This window comes from Gossypium hirsutum, chromosome A10 (genome assembly GCF_007990345.1).
Source record: "Gossypium hirsutum isolate 1008001.06 chromosome A10, Gossypium_hirsutum_v2.1, whole genome shotgun sequence".
Taxonomy (NCBI): Eukaryota; Viridiplantae; Streptophyta; class Magnoliopsida; order Malvales; family Malvaceae; genus Gossypium; species Gossypium hirsutum.
In genome coordinates this window covers 99844148-99863311 of record NC_053433.1, presented here as the reverse complement: position 1 = coordinate 99863311, position 19164 = coordinate 99844148, and the positions used below count along the sequence as shown (strand labels likewise).

Sequence of the window (19164 nt, the reverse complement as noted above, 5' to 3'; positions counted from 1 at the left end):
TTAAAGCATGAAAACATAGGTATTTCCCCTAATCTAAGTAATTACCTTTAATTCAAAACCAACAAGAATTGACATCCTCACTAAAGATTAACTCAAATCACTCAAAGTGTTTAAGGTTTAAAAATTAAGCACTCAAAAGTCAAACATGAAAAGTTATTACCATAGGCTTGCACAAAAATCAAATTTCCACCACTATAAAATGAGATGATACATAAATCAAAAGGTCTTTACAGGGTTGTAAAGGGGCTTGGGTCAAAGGTGTGGATAAAGGCTGAAAAAGAAGGTTAGAATTGAGGTCGAATTGATCAATTATCTAACTAGAAAGATAAGCTAATGCTGAAAAATTACATCAACCGAAACTATTAAAGAATAACACGAGCTTCTTCACAGAATATGAAATTAACTACTTAAGCTCAAAACAAAGAAATAATAATAATCAACATATATGTTTTTTTTTTCTTTTTTTGACTTTTTTTAACTTTTTTTGAATGAATAATAAGATAAAATTAAACAACTAAAATAACAGAACATAGTTAGGCAACTAACCAAGTCAAATCTCGACAAAAAGGGAGTCAATAAAAAGGGAATAGCAAATCAAAAAAATGAGTCACGGATTAATATTGATGGGTGAATCAAGAAACGGTTTGTTAGGCTCAAAGGAGTTCACTAAAGGTTAATTATGAAGGTAGGCTTTTTATAGGATAAGTGGGTTAAAACCTAGGTGCCTTTATCATCTCAGTATATCAAATCAAATGTGTGGTCTTGACATGTATAATCGAAGCAAGTTCTAGAATAACAAATCAATATTGACACACTCATAACCAATAATAAAGTGAGCAAGAAATGTGTATGTTCTAAAGGCTCAAAGTCTCACAAAAATTATGGTTTTTGATGTTAATCTTACAAATTTTAAACTTCAAGGTAATACCTCAATTTAGGGAAACAACCTAGAAAATTTTAATTCTGAAAATAGATTTATTATGCTTGATTCTCTAATGTCTTAAAGTTTAAACAACCTATGAATTTAATCTAGAACATATGAGTAAGAATCATAAATCGAAGAAAAATTCACTCTAACAGTGATATGAGAAAATTACTTAAATACAAGACATAAATTAGAGATTTTCTAATAATCACATAAATAACCTCGCCACACTTAAGATATACATTGTCCTCAATGTATGAATATATATAATGACAATATAAGTAGAATATCATAAGAGAGTGAGAGAAGTGAAACTGCCCTAAATTTTGGATGAAGTCCTCAAATTAGTGACTAGCGGAATTGTAGAGAAAGCTAAATGTAACTCATGATTCTGAGCAAACTAACAAGAAAATAAACACAAATAATAAAGAAGATTAAGGGGTTATAACTCGATTAGAAACAATCATAAATCTTTCAAAAGATAATAATGAAAATAAGTTGAAGAGAAAAAAAAACTAAAACAAAATTTAAAAAAATAATAATAAAATAATAATAATAATAAACTCATTGATATTAATAAACTTAAAAGGTAATTGTAATGATAATAGTAAAAAAATACGAAAGAAAAAAGAAGAAAAAATAGAAATAGAAAAATAATAATAGTAATAAAAGCTTATAAAAAATTAAAAAATATATAAAAAATATAAAAAATATAAGTATAAGAATAATAAATTAATTAATTAATTAGTAAAATAAATATAACAATTGAAAAGGAATAAAATAAAATAAAATTGGGGTAATTAACCCTGTTTACACATGGTCATGGACATGCCCGTGTGTCCAGGCCGTGTAGGTCACATGGCCATGTCGTCAGGCCGTGTGTGTTTTCCTTCACTTCTCCCACGCCCATGTGAGATCCTACACGCCCGTGTGGCCAGGCCATTTAACTCTCTGACTTTGAAAAAAAATTAGCTCCAGATTTCACACGGCCTAGGATACGCCCGTTTGTCCAAGCTGTGTGGGTCACATGGCCATGTCGCCAAGTCGTGTGTGTTTTCCTTCGCTTCTCCCACACCCATGTGAGATCCCACACGCCCGTGTGGCTAGGCCGTGTGCTCCACACACCCGTGTGGCCAGGCCGTGTAACTCTCTAACTTTGAAAAAAAATTAGCTCCAGATTTCACACGGCCTAGGACACGCCCATGTGTCCAAGCCGTGTGGGTCACATGGCCATGTCGCCAGGCCGTATGTGTTTTCCTTCGCTTCTCCCACACCCATGTGAGATCCTACACGCCCGTGTGGCTAGGCCGTGTGCTCCACACACCCGTGTGGCCAGGTCATGTAGGTCAAAAACACACTTTTTTTTAGATTTTGAAAATTAATTAATTTAAAAAATTCATGAAATAATGTTAAGAAAATTAGCAATGTTAACACTCAGGCTGCCTCCCAAGAAGTGCTTATTTAAAGTCTAAGCTTGACTTACCTCGTATTCACACAGTTACGGTGGTTCACAGAGTCGAGACTCCTCTTTCTCACTGTCAATTCTATTATCAACATAAGGTTTTGGCCGAGTAATATTTACCTTAAAAGTGCCAAATTTAGAATGATTTACCTCGACTGTACCATATGGGAAAATATTCAGTACCGTAAAAGGAGTTGCTCCGTTTGCATTATGCTCTAAAGTGGTGATTTGAGGGTCCGTTTTATCCAACAATACCTGATCGCCAATCTTAAATTGGTTCATCTCATCCTTAAGCTTGTGATGGAGTCGCTTTGGTTCATCCTGTATTCTAGGTTTCTCCTTGACGTGTGTCTAGCATTCATCTAGTTCATTAATTTGTAATTTTCTTTCTTCATGATTTGCTCTGTTTTTGTTATGTAAACTGGACTGCAGCTATGTCACGTTTTTCCGAGGTGTTTCCTACAAAGAGTGTTGAGCCACAAGGTTATTAACATTAACAGAGCTCGTAATATCATCTCGATCACTAGATATCCTACCAGAATCACGAGCTTGGATTTTAACCATGTCATCACCTACACGAAGTATTAACTCACCTGTACCAACATCTATGATAGTTCTAGCAGTTGCTAAAAAGGGTCGTCCTAAAATCAATGGTACGTTACTATCCTCATCCATGTCTAGAAAAACAAAATCAACTGGGAACATAAATTTATCAATTTTGACAAATACGTCTTCAACAATACCCCTAGGAAATCTAATTGTTCTATCTGCCAATTGAATGCTCATCCTAGTTTGTTTGGGTTTCCCAACACCTAGTTGCTTAAACATTTTGTAAGGCATGACTTTAATACTAGCCCCTAAATTAGCCAAAACATTATTAACACTTAAACTACCAATTAAACAAAGAATAGTAAAACTCCCTAGATCTTTTAATTTGTTAGGTAGTTTATTCTGCAAAATGGCTGAGCATACTGCATTTAGCTCCATATACGACGAATCATCTAACTTTTGCTTATTTTTTAAAGCTCCTTTAAAAATTTAACGGAATTTGGCATCTGCGAAAGAGCTTCAATAAACGGTAAGTTAATATGTAATTTTTTCAACAGTTTAAGGAATTTACCGAATTGTTCGTTTGTGTGGTCTTTCTTTGTCGCATTTGGATATGGCACATGAGGTTTATATTCCTTAATGATCGGTTTTTGCTTGTTGTGGCTCACCTCAACCTTACCTTTACCTACCATATCTTCTTGTCTCGGTTTTGGTTCATCTTCAACTAACCCTTCTTCATCTCGAACAGTAATCACATGAAGTTGCTCCCTTGGGTTAATTTTGGTATTACTCGGTAAGCTACCTTGTGGTTAGTTTGAAATCATCTTGGCAAGTTGACCAATTTAATTTTTGAGCCCTTGAATCAACACTTGTTGATTTTTTAATGCGGTTTCGGAGTTTTGGAAGCGAATTTCTGACACCGAGATGAATTTTGTTAGCATCTCCTCAAGGTTTGACTTCTTTTCCTGCTGGTAAGGTGGTTGTTGGAAACCTAGAAGGGGCTGCGGTTTTTGATGTCCTTGACCATCCCACGAGAAATTGGGATGGTTCTTCCAACTTGCATTATAAGTGTTACTATATGGATTATTCTAAGGTCTAGAATTATTACCCATATAGTGGATCTGTTCGTTCTTTGTGCTAGGGTTGTAGAATGGATATTCTATGTAGTACATTCTTCCTCCATTCGCATCGCACTGCATCACCGGATATACCTGCGTAGAAACACATAAACCATCAATCTTTTTATTTAAGAGCTCTACCTGGTTTGATAACATGGTGACCGCATCGAGGTTGAAAACACCGGCTGCTTTATTAGGCTTTCTCCTCATGACTTGCCACTGAAAGTTATTCAGTGACATCTCCTCTATAAACTCATAAGCCTCCTCAGGTTTTTTATTATTTATGGTACCACCGGCAGCTGCATCGATCATCTACCTAGTTGAGGGGTTCAAACCATTATGAAAAGTCTGAACCTGTAACCATAGAGGTAACCCATGGTGAGGGCACCTTCTCAATAAGTCTTTATACCTCTCTCATGCATCATACAAAGTCTCTAAATTCATTTGCACGAAGGAGGAGATATCGTTCCTCAACTTAGTTGTCTTAACTAGTAGGAAATATTTCAATAAAAACTTCTTGATCATTTGATCCCAAGTAGTGATGGAACCTCGTGGTAAGGAGTTCAACCACTACTTAGCCTTATTTCTCAATGAGAAAGGGAATAATTGTAGGTGAATGGCATCGTCAGAAACGCCATTTATCTTGAAAGTATCACAGAACTCTAAAAAATTAGCCAAATGAGCATCTAGGTCTTCATCCTGCAAACCATCAAACTGAACAAACTGTTGAATCATTTGTATAGTGTTAGGTATCAATTCAAAATTATTTGCAGCAATGACAGGTCTGACAATACTCGAATCAGCCCCAGTGAGAGTGGGCTTAGCATAATCGTACATAGTACGAGGAGCAGGATTATAATTTACAAGATTCGCGGCAACCACAGGAGGTAGCGGATTATTTCAATTTTCAGCCATCTCCTCGGTAGTATTGGTATCGTCCTTGTGCTCTTCCTCTATATACTGTAAACTCTGCCTTATTTCTCTATGATTTCTGTGAATTGTGCTTTCAATTTTGTACAAGCCCAATTTTGGGTCCAAAACCCCTAAACCTACTAAACCCAAACCTACCCATGCCCACACACACAACAAAAGAAAAAGCTAAGGAAACCCTAGCCGTTCAGCACATGCTCCCCATCCCATCCACCGTCTTTGCTGCAGCACCGCCCCATCAAGTCCACCGCCACAAGCACCTGCAATGCATTAACAAGACAAGAAAGAAATCAAGAAGCAAGTTGTAGAAAAAACGCCTATAAAAGGCTGAATCCATTACCATTTGTAACATTCGGCATTAGTGAAATAAGAACAACATTTTGGTTTTAAATACAGAACACAAAAATAGATCCAAAGATAAGCATAAAGTCGCAGCGAAAAACAGAGAAGGCAGTCCAAAGATTTCGAGCCGAAGGTTTATCCATCTTCTTTTTATTTTTCCTTATTTCGGACCCATTCATACATATCTTTCTCTATTTTATATTTTAAAAAAAACAGCATACACGAATATATAAAAAAATAAAAAAATATACCCTTTTTTTGGATTTTCGGCCACCGTGCATGGTGGCCGGCGTGGCAGACGGGGATGATCCGGTGACCGGACCAGAGGGGAAGGAGAGAGGGCCAAAGGATGCTCTCAGGTTTTTTGAAGAAAAGAGAAGGAAAATGAAGTTTTTTGCAAAAACTTGGCCTTTTATAATACTACCAAAACGACGCCGTTTCATTTAGCTGCAAAACACCCCAAAACGACGTCGTTTTGAAGTGACCCGACCCGATCCGACCTGCTCCACTCAAGATCCGCGCGTTTTTGTTTAAAAAGGGTTATTTATCCTTTTGATCCCTCCGCATTTTGAGTTGCTTTAATCTAGCCTTTTTGTCTTCTTAAATTCACCCCGTGTTTTTAATTGTGTTTCATTTTGGTCCATTGCAAACATTGCGCACATAGGGACCAGGGATATTTACCCGATTAGTCCCCATTATTTTCAGAGCATGGTATTATGGTCTTTATCAGCCTATTTCCTTTTATTGCTTGCAATTTATACCTTTTTAATTCACTTTAATTTCAATTAAATCTTTTATTCATTTAGTTTCAGCCTTTTAATTAGTTTTATCATTATTATTATCATATTATTAGACAAATTAATTCTATATTATTATTATTACATCATATATTTTCTTTTCGTATCTACTCACATTATTATTATTATTATTATTATTATTATTATTATATCTTCTTTTTACTTAGGTGGTATTGTTATTATTGTATTAACTAATTTAATATTATTATTGCCACTATTATTTTCCTTTTTTATTCACTTACTGATTATTATTATTAGACTAATCTGATATATTATTACTACATTCCTATTTATATTTATTTTCTTATTCTAAAACTACTATTATTTATCTAATCTTTTTTATCTATTCCTATTGTTGTTATATTTCCATTTATTATATTATTTTCATTATCTTTCTTTATATAATCGTATTTTTTTTTTACTCTCGTTATTATTTTATTTATTTATATACTTTTATATAGTTTTTAAACTTTAGTTTTTTATTATCAACATCATTTTTATTTTTATTACTATTATCACTTTTTTAAATTATTGTTACTATTATATTATTTGTTATTTAATATATCATTATTATTATTATATTTTTACTACTATTACAACTATTATTATTATTATCTTATTTTATCATTTTTGTAATTACTATTACTATTGTATTATGACTATTATATTTTCATCTATGTTTATTTTCCTATTACTCATCTATTTATATTTCTTATGTATTTATATTTTCATTATTATATTTTAGATATTATGTCTATATTTATATTTAGGTATTAATATCATTATTTTACTATTGCTATATTTTTCATACTATTATTATTATCACTATTATTACTATTAGCACTATTTTATTTGCTATTATTTAATATATTATTTTTTATTACTATCATTGCTATTTTTATATTGTTATTATTACTATTATATTATTGTATTATCCTTACCTATTACTCTTCAAATTATCTCATTTTATTTTTATTCCTCGTTCATGGCATATCATTTTTTTTTACATCATTTCAAATTTAAAGATTTTATTCCTTGCATTATAACCATTAATATTATTATCATTACTATCACTCCTTAAATAGTTCTACATAATATTTATTTTTTTACTACTAGTTCTTTCTTAATTTCAAATATTTTTTTAGCTTATTTACTATTTCATTTACTTATTATTCGTTTGACGCATTTATTTTATCTTTGTTTTTATCGTTGTCGTTCACCTTTGTGTTCATGTTTATCTTTTATGATTATCGATTTTTATTTGTTATGCATTTTTTTCTCGTTCCATCACGAATTTAGGTTTTATCCAACCCAATAAAAATTCTTCCGTAAAAGTAAATATTTCGTATTTGGTAATTCGAGACAATCGTGCCCTAACTTACTGGGTTTCGACTTCTCTCATTTAACCTAACTACGAAACACTCTTTTAAATCGCAATACGAGTTTTGAAAAATACTTATCCTCGGGGATACGAGGTGTCGTGCCCTAACTTACCGGGTATGACATTTTGTTAGCTCGAAATAAGATTTTCACAAGTAAAGGCAATATTCGGTGTTTGGAAATTCGAGGAAACGCGCCCTAACTTACTGGGTTTCGATTTTCCTCGTTTACCCTAACCAACCGAATAACATTTTAAAAAGGGGTTAAAATATACGATTTTTTTTAAATAAAGGCAAGCTCGTTCTCAAAGTTCGATATGTCGTGTCCTAACTTACTGGACATGGTATTTATTACTTCGAGACGAGAAGGTCTTTAACATTTGAGCCTTTTTTACAAAGAGGGATCGTATTTTAAATTCTTTCAAGTTTTCAAATTTTCAACACTAAGACATTAATTAATCAACTAGGTACCAATTTTGGGCGTATCGAGGGTGCTAATCCTTCTTCGTGCGTAACCGACTCCCGAACTTGTTTCCTGATTTTTCGTAGACCAACAATTATCGTTTTAGTAAATCTTGACTTTTATTAAAATGATTAATTTAAGGTGATCCGATCACATCTCATCAAAAAGATTGGTGGCGACTCCCTATTTTTCATTTTCATTTTTTAAAATTCAAGTCGATTCTCGTTTTTCAAAAAAATGGTTACGACAAATTTCATTGTCAAAAAGTAGAGGTCTTGAAGGGTTTTTTCTAGTCATAAACTACAAAAACCTACCATAAGCAAACAAAAGAAAAATTAGTAATTAAAAATAAAAATAAAACAAAAATAAAATGCAATAAAATAAAAATGGCTAAATTAATAAAAATCAAGCGTTCCTAATATCTTAGTCCCCGGCAACGGTGCCAAAAACTTGATGATCATTTTATGATTCACTAAACTAGACTACGATCACGACTAAGGCAAGTGCACCTATTGAATGGTAGTATAGTTATGGTGAATCCAGAATATTGTATCCACAAGGACTACAAGTACTAGTATTAACTATCTTTTTAATATTTAGCCTAAAATATAAGGGATTTGTTTTAATCTAAAATTAACTTAACTAATTAACTACCTAATGCGACAAAGAGTGAATTGGGAAAAATACTTGAAGAAAACTTATAAAGAAGATAATACCCAGGAAAGAATCCACCTAGACTTCAATTATTATTCTGACTCTGAATCAAACGATTTATTCACTTGCCTTGATCAGTAGAAATCCCTAAATTATGTTAATATCTCTTTCGAGACTAAAGACAACAGACTCTAGGCTGATTAATTAAAATCTCTTTCTAATTAAAACACCTATCGTCGCATTAACTCAATCTATGGATTCCCCTATTAGATTTGACTCTAATTCAGCAGATTTATGTCGTCCTATTTCTAGAATTGCATGCAACCCTGCTTAATTATGCTAGATCTACTCTTAAATAGGGACTTTTGCTCCACTGAATAAGCACATCAAACTTGGAATAATATCCTAAAAATATTAAAACAAGAATTAAAACACATAATTAAGAACAAGAACAAGTATTTATCGTGTAATTCAGATAATTAAATAATAAGATCCATCTTAGGTTTCATCCTCCCTGGGTATTTAGGGAGTTTAGTTCATAATGTAAAAGGAAAACATCTCAAATTTAGAAAACCTACAAAACATAAAAAAAAATCAAATAAACTTCGAGAGAAATTTGAATGGAGATCTTCAATCTTGAGGTGGATCTTCTTCTGAAATGATTCCAACAGCTTCCTTCGAGTAATTTCTGCTTCTGCTCTCTATGTCCCCATTAGGTCTTATTCTAGTGTGTTTATATAGACTTTAGAATGCTCAAAAACCCTAAAATTTAGTTTTTTCTGTGTGTTTGGGAACAAGGAGCGATATCGACACGGGCTGGCACATGAGCATGTGGCCTGCCCGTGTGGATCACATGGGCATGTGCCCAGCCTGAGTGGATCCTGAAAACTCTGATTTTGGCCCCTTTTTTGCTCTTTTTACTCTCAAATGCTCTCCTAAGTATAGAAACATGAATTTAAGGGATTAGGAGCATCAAATTCACTAATTCTCATCATAAATCATCCAAAAATATGCCAAGCATAGAATTAAAATTTGTTACATTTATGGTATATCATTAACATCATCTTCTTGTTCCCACTCAACCAACCCTAGATAAACTATCTGACCAAGCGGTCAATCTCATCACATACTCATTTAGAATCATTAAAGACTACATGAAATAATTTGCAATGGATAAATGTAAATATTGTGCTAAAGTAGCTCTCACAGCTAAAGATAACTTCATGGCGTCCCAATTATACAGCTTACTTTGAAACTTATCCACCATAAATCTAAGAGTACTTTTGGTGACCATTCCATAAAAAAGAGGAACACCCAAATACGAACTGGGATTATCCACTTTTTGGAAACAAAGCAAACTACTAATTCCACTACCCACCACCTCGTTAACCCCTTTTGAGAAAAAAATATTAGTCTTCCAAGCCTTAATACAATGACCAGAGATATTATAGAAATTATCCAAAATCTCTTTTAGGAGTTGTGTATGACCCAAGTCAAACTCTGCTAAAAATTACCAAATCATTAATAAAGAATATATGTGATAAATCCGACTCAGCTCTAGACAATCTAATTGGATGCCACTGACCATTAGAAATAGCCAAACGAAAACTATACCCAAGCCACTCCATACATAGAACAAAAAAATACAGAGATTAAATGTTAGCCCTGACAAATCCCTTTCGTCGGCTTAAATTTCAAAGTTGGAATCTCATTCCAAAGAACTTGCATGGAGAACCTGATATTCCATCCATAATGACCTTTATAAAAAAACCAGAATATCTGCAACTCTAAGCAAAGCCTCGATAAAATTTCACCACACTCGATCATATGCTTTTTCTAGAACAATTTTAATAGCCATTCCAGACTTCTTGTGGCATTTCCCTCTCATAGAATGAATGACTTCCTGTGCAATGAGGATATTATTCATAATATTCCTCATTGAAATAAAACTTGTCTACTCTTGCGCAATTAATTTAAGGAAGATGCACCTAAATCGATTAGCAGTGACTTTCATGACTAGCTTGTACAAGATTGAACACAAACTGATAGGCCTAAACTATTGGAAAATTTCTAGATGTGCAATCTTAGGAATGAGGACAATGACCGTGTTATTCAACTCTGGTTCAATTGACCCACCATTAAACACCCTTTTAACCCACTTACAAACATCAATTCCTACAACATTCCACTGACTCTGAAAAATAAAGCATGAAAACCATCGCTACCGGAGCTTTCAAAGGAGTCATGTAGAATAAAGGTTTTTTTATTTCCTCATCTGAAATTACCTTCCACATATATGTGGAAAATGGAAAATAGTAGAGTAATTTACTATAATTATCAGTGATTGATATATTAGTTACAAGTTTAAATATCCAACCTTGAAGCATCTCTCAAAGATAATATAATGATTCCATGAGGATTTATAGGTGATTTTCTAATGCCTTCATTCCTTTTGTGGGGCTCAGGAGTTTTGGTTGACCTGTTCTCCCAATACAAACGTTAGAAAGGGGAGATGGTTTACAACACTATGAATTGAAGTAATTCATGTTTATTTTATTAAAGTTTTTTACAGGTAACTCCCTATGATAAAGAAAATAGAATATAATATAATTATTGTCAAATTATTGTGCTAAGGATAATAATTAAGATCAATCTCTAAGGCAACCAAACTAGTTAGTTTGTCTATTCCCATCGTGGTAAGCATGAAAAGCACAAGGTTTTTTTTTTTTCTTTTTTTACAATCTCATTACATGTTTTGATTATATATACTCTTTTAAACATAATATTTAGAATTATTTATAATCCCTCTCTAACTCATTAATAGGAGGATAATGCGCTTCAGCGCATTCGAACTCACATCCTCTTGTATTGATAATAATACCCATTATCTAAACACAATTTTTTTTTTTAGAATATAGAATATCTTACACCTTAACATCTTGTATTGAGAAAGGAGGTGAATGAACATTTAATTCTTATTTAACATATAAATTTTCTTTGTTTTAGTTTAATAAAGTCTTCTTAATTAACTTAGTTTAATTTTAATAATAATTAAAGTTTATTTTATAGATTTGGATTGAATAAAAATTAAATAGTTATTACTAAATAATTTAAAATTTAATCCTTATAACATTAGTCTTATAAATTTTCACTCAATGTACTAGGTAAAATCTTTTTTTTGTTTGTGAATTGATGTTTATTTTATTTCACTATATGTCAAAGATGATACAACCCAAATTATTTGATAGTAATGAAAATAAAGATGATCAAAGCTCGATCACCACCACCGCTCTTATTAAAATAATCATAAGAAAGTTAAGGTTTTTAGTGGAAAAAAGAAAATATCAAAAACACACCATTGAAAATAATGGCCACTCTTTAAAAGCAGCATGAGAATTCAAAGCAATATATATCTTAGTTGCAGGCTTCGGGATTAGCCAAGAGGTAAGCTTCAACAGGCTTGTAAACTCCCTCACTCCCTTTAATGAGAGCCTCGATTTCATCTTCAGTGATTACATTGTCGCCAACAGTGTAAAATTTCATCGAGCTCTTGCAAATGCTTCCTCCACTTGCAGCTGCCTCAAACTTGTTCTCATAGCTGATTTTTTCAAGCTTGTACCCCAAGGGCCCACCTTCGATTAAACTGTAGCTATATGAAAATTTATTTTCGTCATGTCCTCCTATCTGGTGCTTCATATATTGGAATGGAAGGCCTAAACAAACAAGTACTTGTTATCCAATATACTCGTGTAAAACACGTTAAAAAATGCCAATGCCAATGAAAATGAAATATCTAACCTTCAACAAAATTGATCTTTACGATGTTTCCTGAGCTAGGATTAGCTTCAACCTCAACACTCTTGACAGCATTAGGGGCAGCTGTGGGCCAAACCTTGGCGGCTTCAATAGTAAAGGCCTTGAAAAGCCTGACAGGGGCGACTGGAGAGGTAGATTCATAGTCATAAGTGAAAACACCCATGATTCTAATATTACTTTAAATTCAAAGAAGAGAAGAAATGGATGATCGAGTATTTGAGGTGTGGGATGATAGAGATCTGAGATGCTATTTATAGACTGAACTTGAAGCGGAAGAAATTCATTATTCTCATTTTTTAATTGGATTTATATTCAACATCGTTATTAATTTTCACTGAATTGGTACCAGTCAAAATGGATAAAAATCTTCTGCTGTCCCACCTCCCTGCCCCAACACTTACTTTCCTTTTTTTTAAAAAAATTGCCCAACGTGTACCTTATACTTTATTTGGCTAATCTTAAATAATCATAATAAATATTACATCAGTATATGAACCTGCGAAGTTAATTAAGGCGTAAAAATTCATATAAAAGTCTTTAAATAATCATATAAGAGAGCACATGAACACAAATATTTTCTCTTAATGAAATTCATCTATGTAAAAAAATATAAACCCAAATATATGATTGGTCCTACACCTTAAATTATATGAAAAAATATAAACACAAATATATTATTCGTCCTACTCCTTAAATAATATAGACTAATCCCATGAATTAATAGAAAACTGTAGATGAACCTCTAAATTATTTTTCATTTTATATTATAATTTTTAATCTTATTTTGCTCCTATTATGCATTAATTTATCGAGTTTTTTATATATAGCAAGCATTTTGCTTGAGTTTATTTTCTGCTTTTGATTGATGCAAAAGAAATTTTATCACACGTATATGTGTGAAAATTATATATCCAGAATATATATATGTGTTTAAAAATAATATACAATAAATAAAAATATATGGTTTAAAACTAATAATTTCAACAACATATATGCAATATGTACGAAGTTAAAATGAAAAAAATAAATTTAAATAAATTTATAAATCCATTAACCATGTATTCCATCTTTGTATATGTTAATTTTAGATTTTTTATTTAAATATTATCTAAAAGTATATAGCCTTTTTTTATAAAAAAACATGCAGATAATCATTTAATAGAAAAGGTATATAGTTTTTTTTCCAACTGAGTAGCTACTCGATTAACCCGTGACATCAATTCAATTAGTGGTTTAAATAATAGTATAGATACACAATGTGGGTGGGAGAAAACATTTTATTTGAAGAAATATTTTTTAAAATTTATTCAATAATGATTATAGGTGTAGTGGTAAACAACTTGTTTATAAATCTATTAAACATGTATTCAATTCTTGGATATGTTAGTTTTAGATATATTTAAATATTAGATAAAGTATAAAAAGACAAATAGGCCATCAAAATAGTAATAGTAATCATTTAATAAATAATAATATAGAAATTTTATATAATTTATAATATTTATTCATCACAATTATTTAAGGTGTTGTTTGATAAACTAAAAAAAAAGTACTGAAAAATAAGTCTTGAAAAATTAAGTATTAAAAATTTTAAGTTATAAAATTTATTTGATATATTATTTAAAGTTAATTACGAAATATAGTTAAACTATTTATTAAATATATTTTAAATTATAAATAATTATATTCTACATTTTATAATTATTTTTTAAACATTTCACCTTATTGTAAGTAAATTTTTTATAGTAAAATATAATATTAAAATAAATAATTTAAAATTTAATTAATTAAATGATAAATAGCTTTTATCTATTTATCATTTTCCATACTTTTTATGGAAAAAATTTATTGGATTGTTTTTAGTTTGAATTGTTAAATATGTGAAAATATTAAATCGTTGAAAATATTAATTTTCAATTAATTTATTTTTTAATGGTTTACCAAACAAGGTTAAATTTATTTGCATAAAATATTTACATATTTAATTAATAATTATTTAATATAATTAAAGTTTAATTTTAGACATTAATAATGAATTTTCAACCCAATTTATTTAGTGCAAAATGCTAATATTGAGCAACATTTTTAAAAAAAAAAAAAAGAGAAGGAAAATTAGTTCTGGGACTTTGGACAGGTAGACGCCATATTTGGCAGATGATTTTTATTCGTCAAATCCGTGGGAAGACTTGGACTATCTAGAAAGCAAGTTGCCTGCGGAAAACACAGGGTTGAATATGGTAATAATGTTAAAATAGAATAAAAATAGTCTTCTTTTGATCACCTGCTATGAGTTTACTTTTGGCCAAGTGTTTTCATTTGGATGCTCTCCAAATCTGGAAAAAGAAAACAAGAAAATATAATTTTTTATTAACATATATTTGTAATAATACATGTTTTTTATTTGAATGTGCAGGAGATGCAGATTGGGAAGTTGGAACTCTTGGCATTAAGTATTTATTTTTGCATCTCCATAAATATTATAATGTATTATTTGTTTATTGTAATAATTTGGACATGTAAACTTACATGATATTTGCATTTAATAATATTTTTTATTTATTATTATATCCTATTTAAAAATCATTATTAATGGAATTTTTTTTTACTTCACAATATATGTGAAAAATCGAGACGGGAATAATTATGACAAATTTTAGTGATGAAAATGTAATAGAAATGATAGGAGATAAAAAATTAGACGGAGTTTTTATAGCAAAAAATTGAAATGTGACAAAATTTAGTGACGCAAATAGTGACAGAAAAAGCATTATATGGTAACGGCAGCTGCCCGATTTGACAACTAGTGAGTCAAAACGCAGGAAATTGTGACGACTTTTCGTCACAAATTTAATGACCAAGTCTATCAACATTGTGAAAAACCTTATTACTGAGCGGGAAACTGTAACAGAATTTTTCCGTCACTGAATTTGACACAAAATGGATTTACTTCTATGACAGATTTTGTTAGTCACTCTCCTCAAATTCTGGTTGTAACTGTACAACTAAAGTGAATAAAATATTTTAAAATGTATTGCTGGAGAGTTTGTGATCAAAAGGTTGAGATCGAGTCATGGTAATTTAATGGCATCACGTGTAGTAAGGAATAATTTTACACCGACAAATAGAATAGGTCATAAGCTTGGTTTTAAAACAAATATTATTGGATAATACAAAATATTACTTTAAATAAGAGTGAAAAATACATCAACATATCACTTAAATCCACAATATATATATATAAACTCACTCAAAATTTGACAAATTATGCAACTTAAAAGTACCTAAAATGCTAATGTTCTCATTGTAAAAAATAGTGCGATGAAACCCAAAATATAATTAAAATTGAAAAAGTATAAAATAAAGAAAGAAAGAAAGAAGAAACAGAATTTTTATTTCAAGGACTGCTACAAGAGAAGTTATGCACATAACAAACCAAAAAGCAACATTTTATACCAACTGTAATTTGTAACTTTAAAAACAACTTAAATACAAAAAAAAAATATCATCTTAAATAATTTAAGAGAAAATTAAAAGACATGACCTAAAAACAAATTAAAAGACGCAACTTAAAAACATAAATTTGTAACCTCTAGAAAGAGAAAATTAAACACAAAGTTATAACCTAAAAGAATTAAAAACATGCAATTAAAAGAAAGAATTAGTAACCTTCAAAGAATTTGATATACAAATTTAAATACAATAAAAAAAGTATTACACCTTGTGACCCCTATTAATTTAATTATTAATAAAAAGGGTACAATTTGACCCTATTTATTTCATAAAACTCCTTTGAAAAGGAAAACATATGGCCTTATTTATTTCGTAAGATATTTTCAACAACTATATAGTATACAGCATATAGATTACTGAATTAAAAGTAAAAAACACTTTCCTTTGCGTAGTTGAAAACAAAATTTAATGGAAAATAAAAAAAACCAAAAAAAAAAGGTAAAATTTTCTCTCATAGTGTTTACGAATTGGATTTTGAAAACTTAGACTATTTCTGACAATTATCAAATTAATAGTATATGAACAAATTTAAATAATTTATTCAACGGAAAGATATAATAAAAATTATAAAATTTTACAAATCTAATTAACAATTAGTTGAAAATATAATAGAAAATATTGATAATAAATTTTGTAAATTTAAAGATTAATAGTTCTAGAATGATAATTTATCATGAATAATAGTAGTATAAATAATTGATAAATTAGTTGGACAATTGATAACAAAAATGAAAAATACAAGTGCGATAATTTAATTGTTTATGAGATTCAATTTCTCCATTCAACTATCAAATGATCAATTTAAATATCAAAATTAAGGATATTGATTTTTGTAGACTAAAATACTAAAATCCCTTAAAAATATTTAAAAATAAATTAAATTCCTAATTAAAATGTGTAATCAATTAAACTCTCGTAATTGTCTAAAGTTGGTCGCAACCCATTAACTCCTTGTTGATGACTAAATTTAATAAATCAAGTGGTGAAACATGATTAAATTTAATAAATCAAGTGGTGAAACATGATTTGCTAGAAACCCTTTCAATGTAAAACCATCTACTCACATTATCATCACTTTTATCCACATGGATTTAATGTAAAGTGAAGACATGGATTTATAAAATAAAAGTAAATAATTAATTGAAAGTAGAATATATCAGTAAAACTTATAATTACTTTAAGAACCTCGGTTGGATCTATGTCCAACTTGATTTTTAAACAATATGTTTAGATAGATGTTTGAACACAAGTTCAAACAAAAACACTAGCAGTAAGCAAATAAGAGAATGAAAGAAATAAACATAAGAGATTTGTTAGTGTAGTTCGGATTCACCAATCTTACTCTACAGAGTCTCGCTCAGTAAATTATTGTATTTAACAATTGATCCAACCCCATATTGATTAAATCTCAATCTACCCTTACACAAGAAGCAATTGTAGCACTAATAGAAAATCCTAACTTATTACAAATCACTCACCTAAAACCTCACTATACAATCAATAAAACTCTACCAAATAATGCCTATGAAATGAGTGCGATAATACGAAGAAAAATCGCCAAATAACAAAACAAGTCATCACAACACTCTTCAAAAAGTTGCATCCATTCATATGAATAAGCTGCCTATTTATAGGCCAAATAAGGCAGCCTTCCACCTTAGTTTATGTAAAGATAAAATTAGCCTTAACAACATAATAATCTTGGATAAATAAGGTCCAAAACTTATTCCATGATAGAGCCTGAAAAAACCAAGAACATAAACACATAAATCACCAAGGATAAAGGCCAAAATAATAAGTATAAGCCTCATTCGATAAAGCATGTCAATCTCAAACTTCCTTCAGCAGTCATACTCAGTCACTAAGGTTTGATGTCACGCCCGAAATATAATGGGTTAATTGAAGTGATTAATTAAGAAATGAGATGTAGACTGAATGGTTAAGAGTTAGTCCCACATGTTAGAGATCCTAGGTTCAAGTTTCCTCCCTCTTATATTTTTCTTATTTGTGTTAGTATGTTTCCCCCTATTGACCCTAGTTCGAGTCGCCCATCTCCCTTCTACTTCCTTTTAAATTCAGCCAAGAATTGGGATATTTACCCTTGTCACCCCTAGGGTTTACAAACCCTAGCTCTTTAGTCATTCATTTTCCTATTTTGATTAGGATTATCTCTTTACAAAATTTTAGTAAAATCCTTCTAAATCCTATATTTTTGTTCTTACTCTTTTCTTTTCCTCTCCTTTTCTCTCATATTTTCATAATAATTTCATTCTAATCTTTGATAAATATTTTTCTACCCGAATCAAGTCAACCTCCATTCTATCATTCTTTTTATCGGGTTTGTAATTGTCATCAATAGTATCTCTTTTCTTGCTAAGAATCGGTAAGTACATCTCATTTCTGATGTTTAGATCCTAAATTTTGTAATATTTCTATCTGGTGATAATATCATGTTCGATTAATCATTCTTTTATGGTTTTTATCAAATCTTTTGTTAATCTTGTCAAATCTTGAAATCAACTGTTAACCCGTGAGAATTTTTGGTTTGAAGGACATAACTTAGGTGAATCAAATCAGATTTGATTGTGAAGAACGTCGATCGAACTCTCGATGAAAGGTGTGTGTTCCTTGAGTAGTGAATTGAGGCAAACCATATGTAGGATTAGGGCCACACGGTGTTCTACAAAGGCGTGTGAACCACACGGGTTGACCACACGACCATGTGCCTCTGTAAACCCTAGGCTAGTTTGTGAACCACAAAGCCACAACTCTTCCACACGGCCGAATCTCTCATGTAGGGTAATATTTACGTTTGCCACATGACCACAATCTATTATACGATTATGTAACCCTTCCACACAACTTATAGCTTCTCACACGATTATGTGACCCATGTTTTACAATTTTGCCCAAAATTTTTTAAATTGTTCATTTTAGTCCCTATATAATTCCTGATTTAATTTTAGAGATTTTATTCACTCGATTGAGTCCTTGATATTATGAACATGATAGAATCTATGAGTTAATGATTGAATTTCTACTGTATAATAATGATATGTGTATGTTACATGTCTACACTCACTATTTTTCTAATGAACTGATACTATTATTCTTACCACTGTATTACCGATTGCATGTTCAGCATGCTTACTATTATTGTTGAATCGAATACATGTTAAGCATGCCTACTTCTAATGTTGAACTGAATACATGTTAAGC

The 19164-nt window shown here is 30.7% G+C and overlaps 1 protein-coding gene and 1 non-coding gene across 2 annotated transcripts; one reads left to right on the top strand and one right to left on the bottom strand.

Moving 5' to 3' along the window:
• The first annotated feature begins 4424 nt into the window (after positions 1-4424).
• Positions 4425-4531, top strand: LOC121209190 (small nucleolar RNA R71). The gene has a single exon (XR_005904307.1). It is a non-coding gene; the product is annotated as a small nucleolar RNA R71 (small nucleolar RNA).
• Positions 4532-11859: 7328 nt separating this feature from the next.
• Positions 11860-12660, bottom strand: LOC107895972 (major strawberry allergen Fra a 1.08). Its single transcript, XM_016821152.1, has 2 exons — positions 12418-12660; positions 11860-12332 (listed from the first exon to the last, which is right to left on the bottom strand). Exons 1-2 carry the CDS (start codon positions 12596-12598, stop codon positions 12034-12036), a joined length of 480 nt encoding a protein of 159 aa, XP_016676641.1. The 5' UTR covers positions 12599-12660; the 3' UTR covers positions 11860-12033.
• Between the last annotated feature and the right edge of the window lie 6504 nt (positions 12661-19164).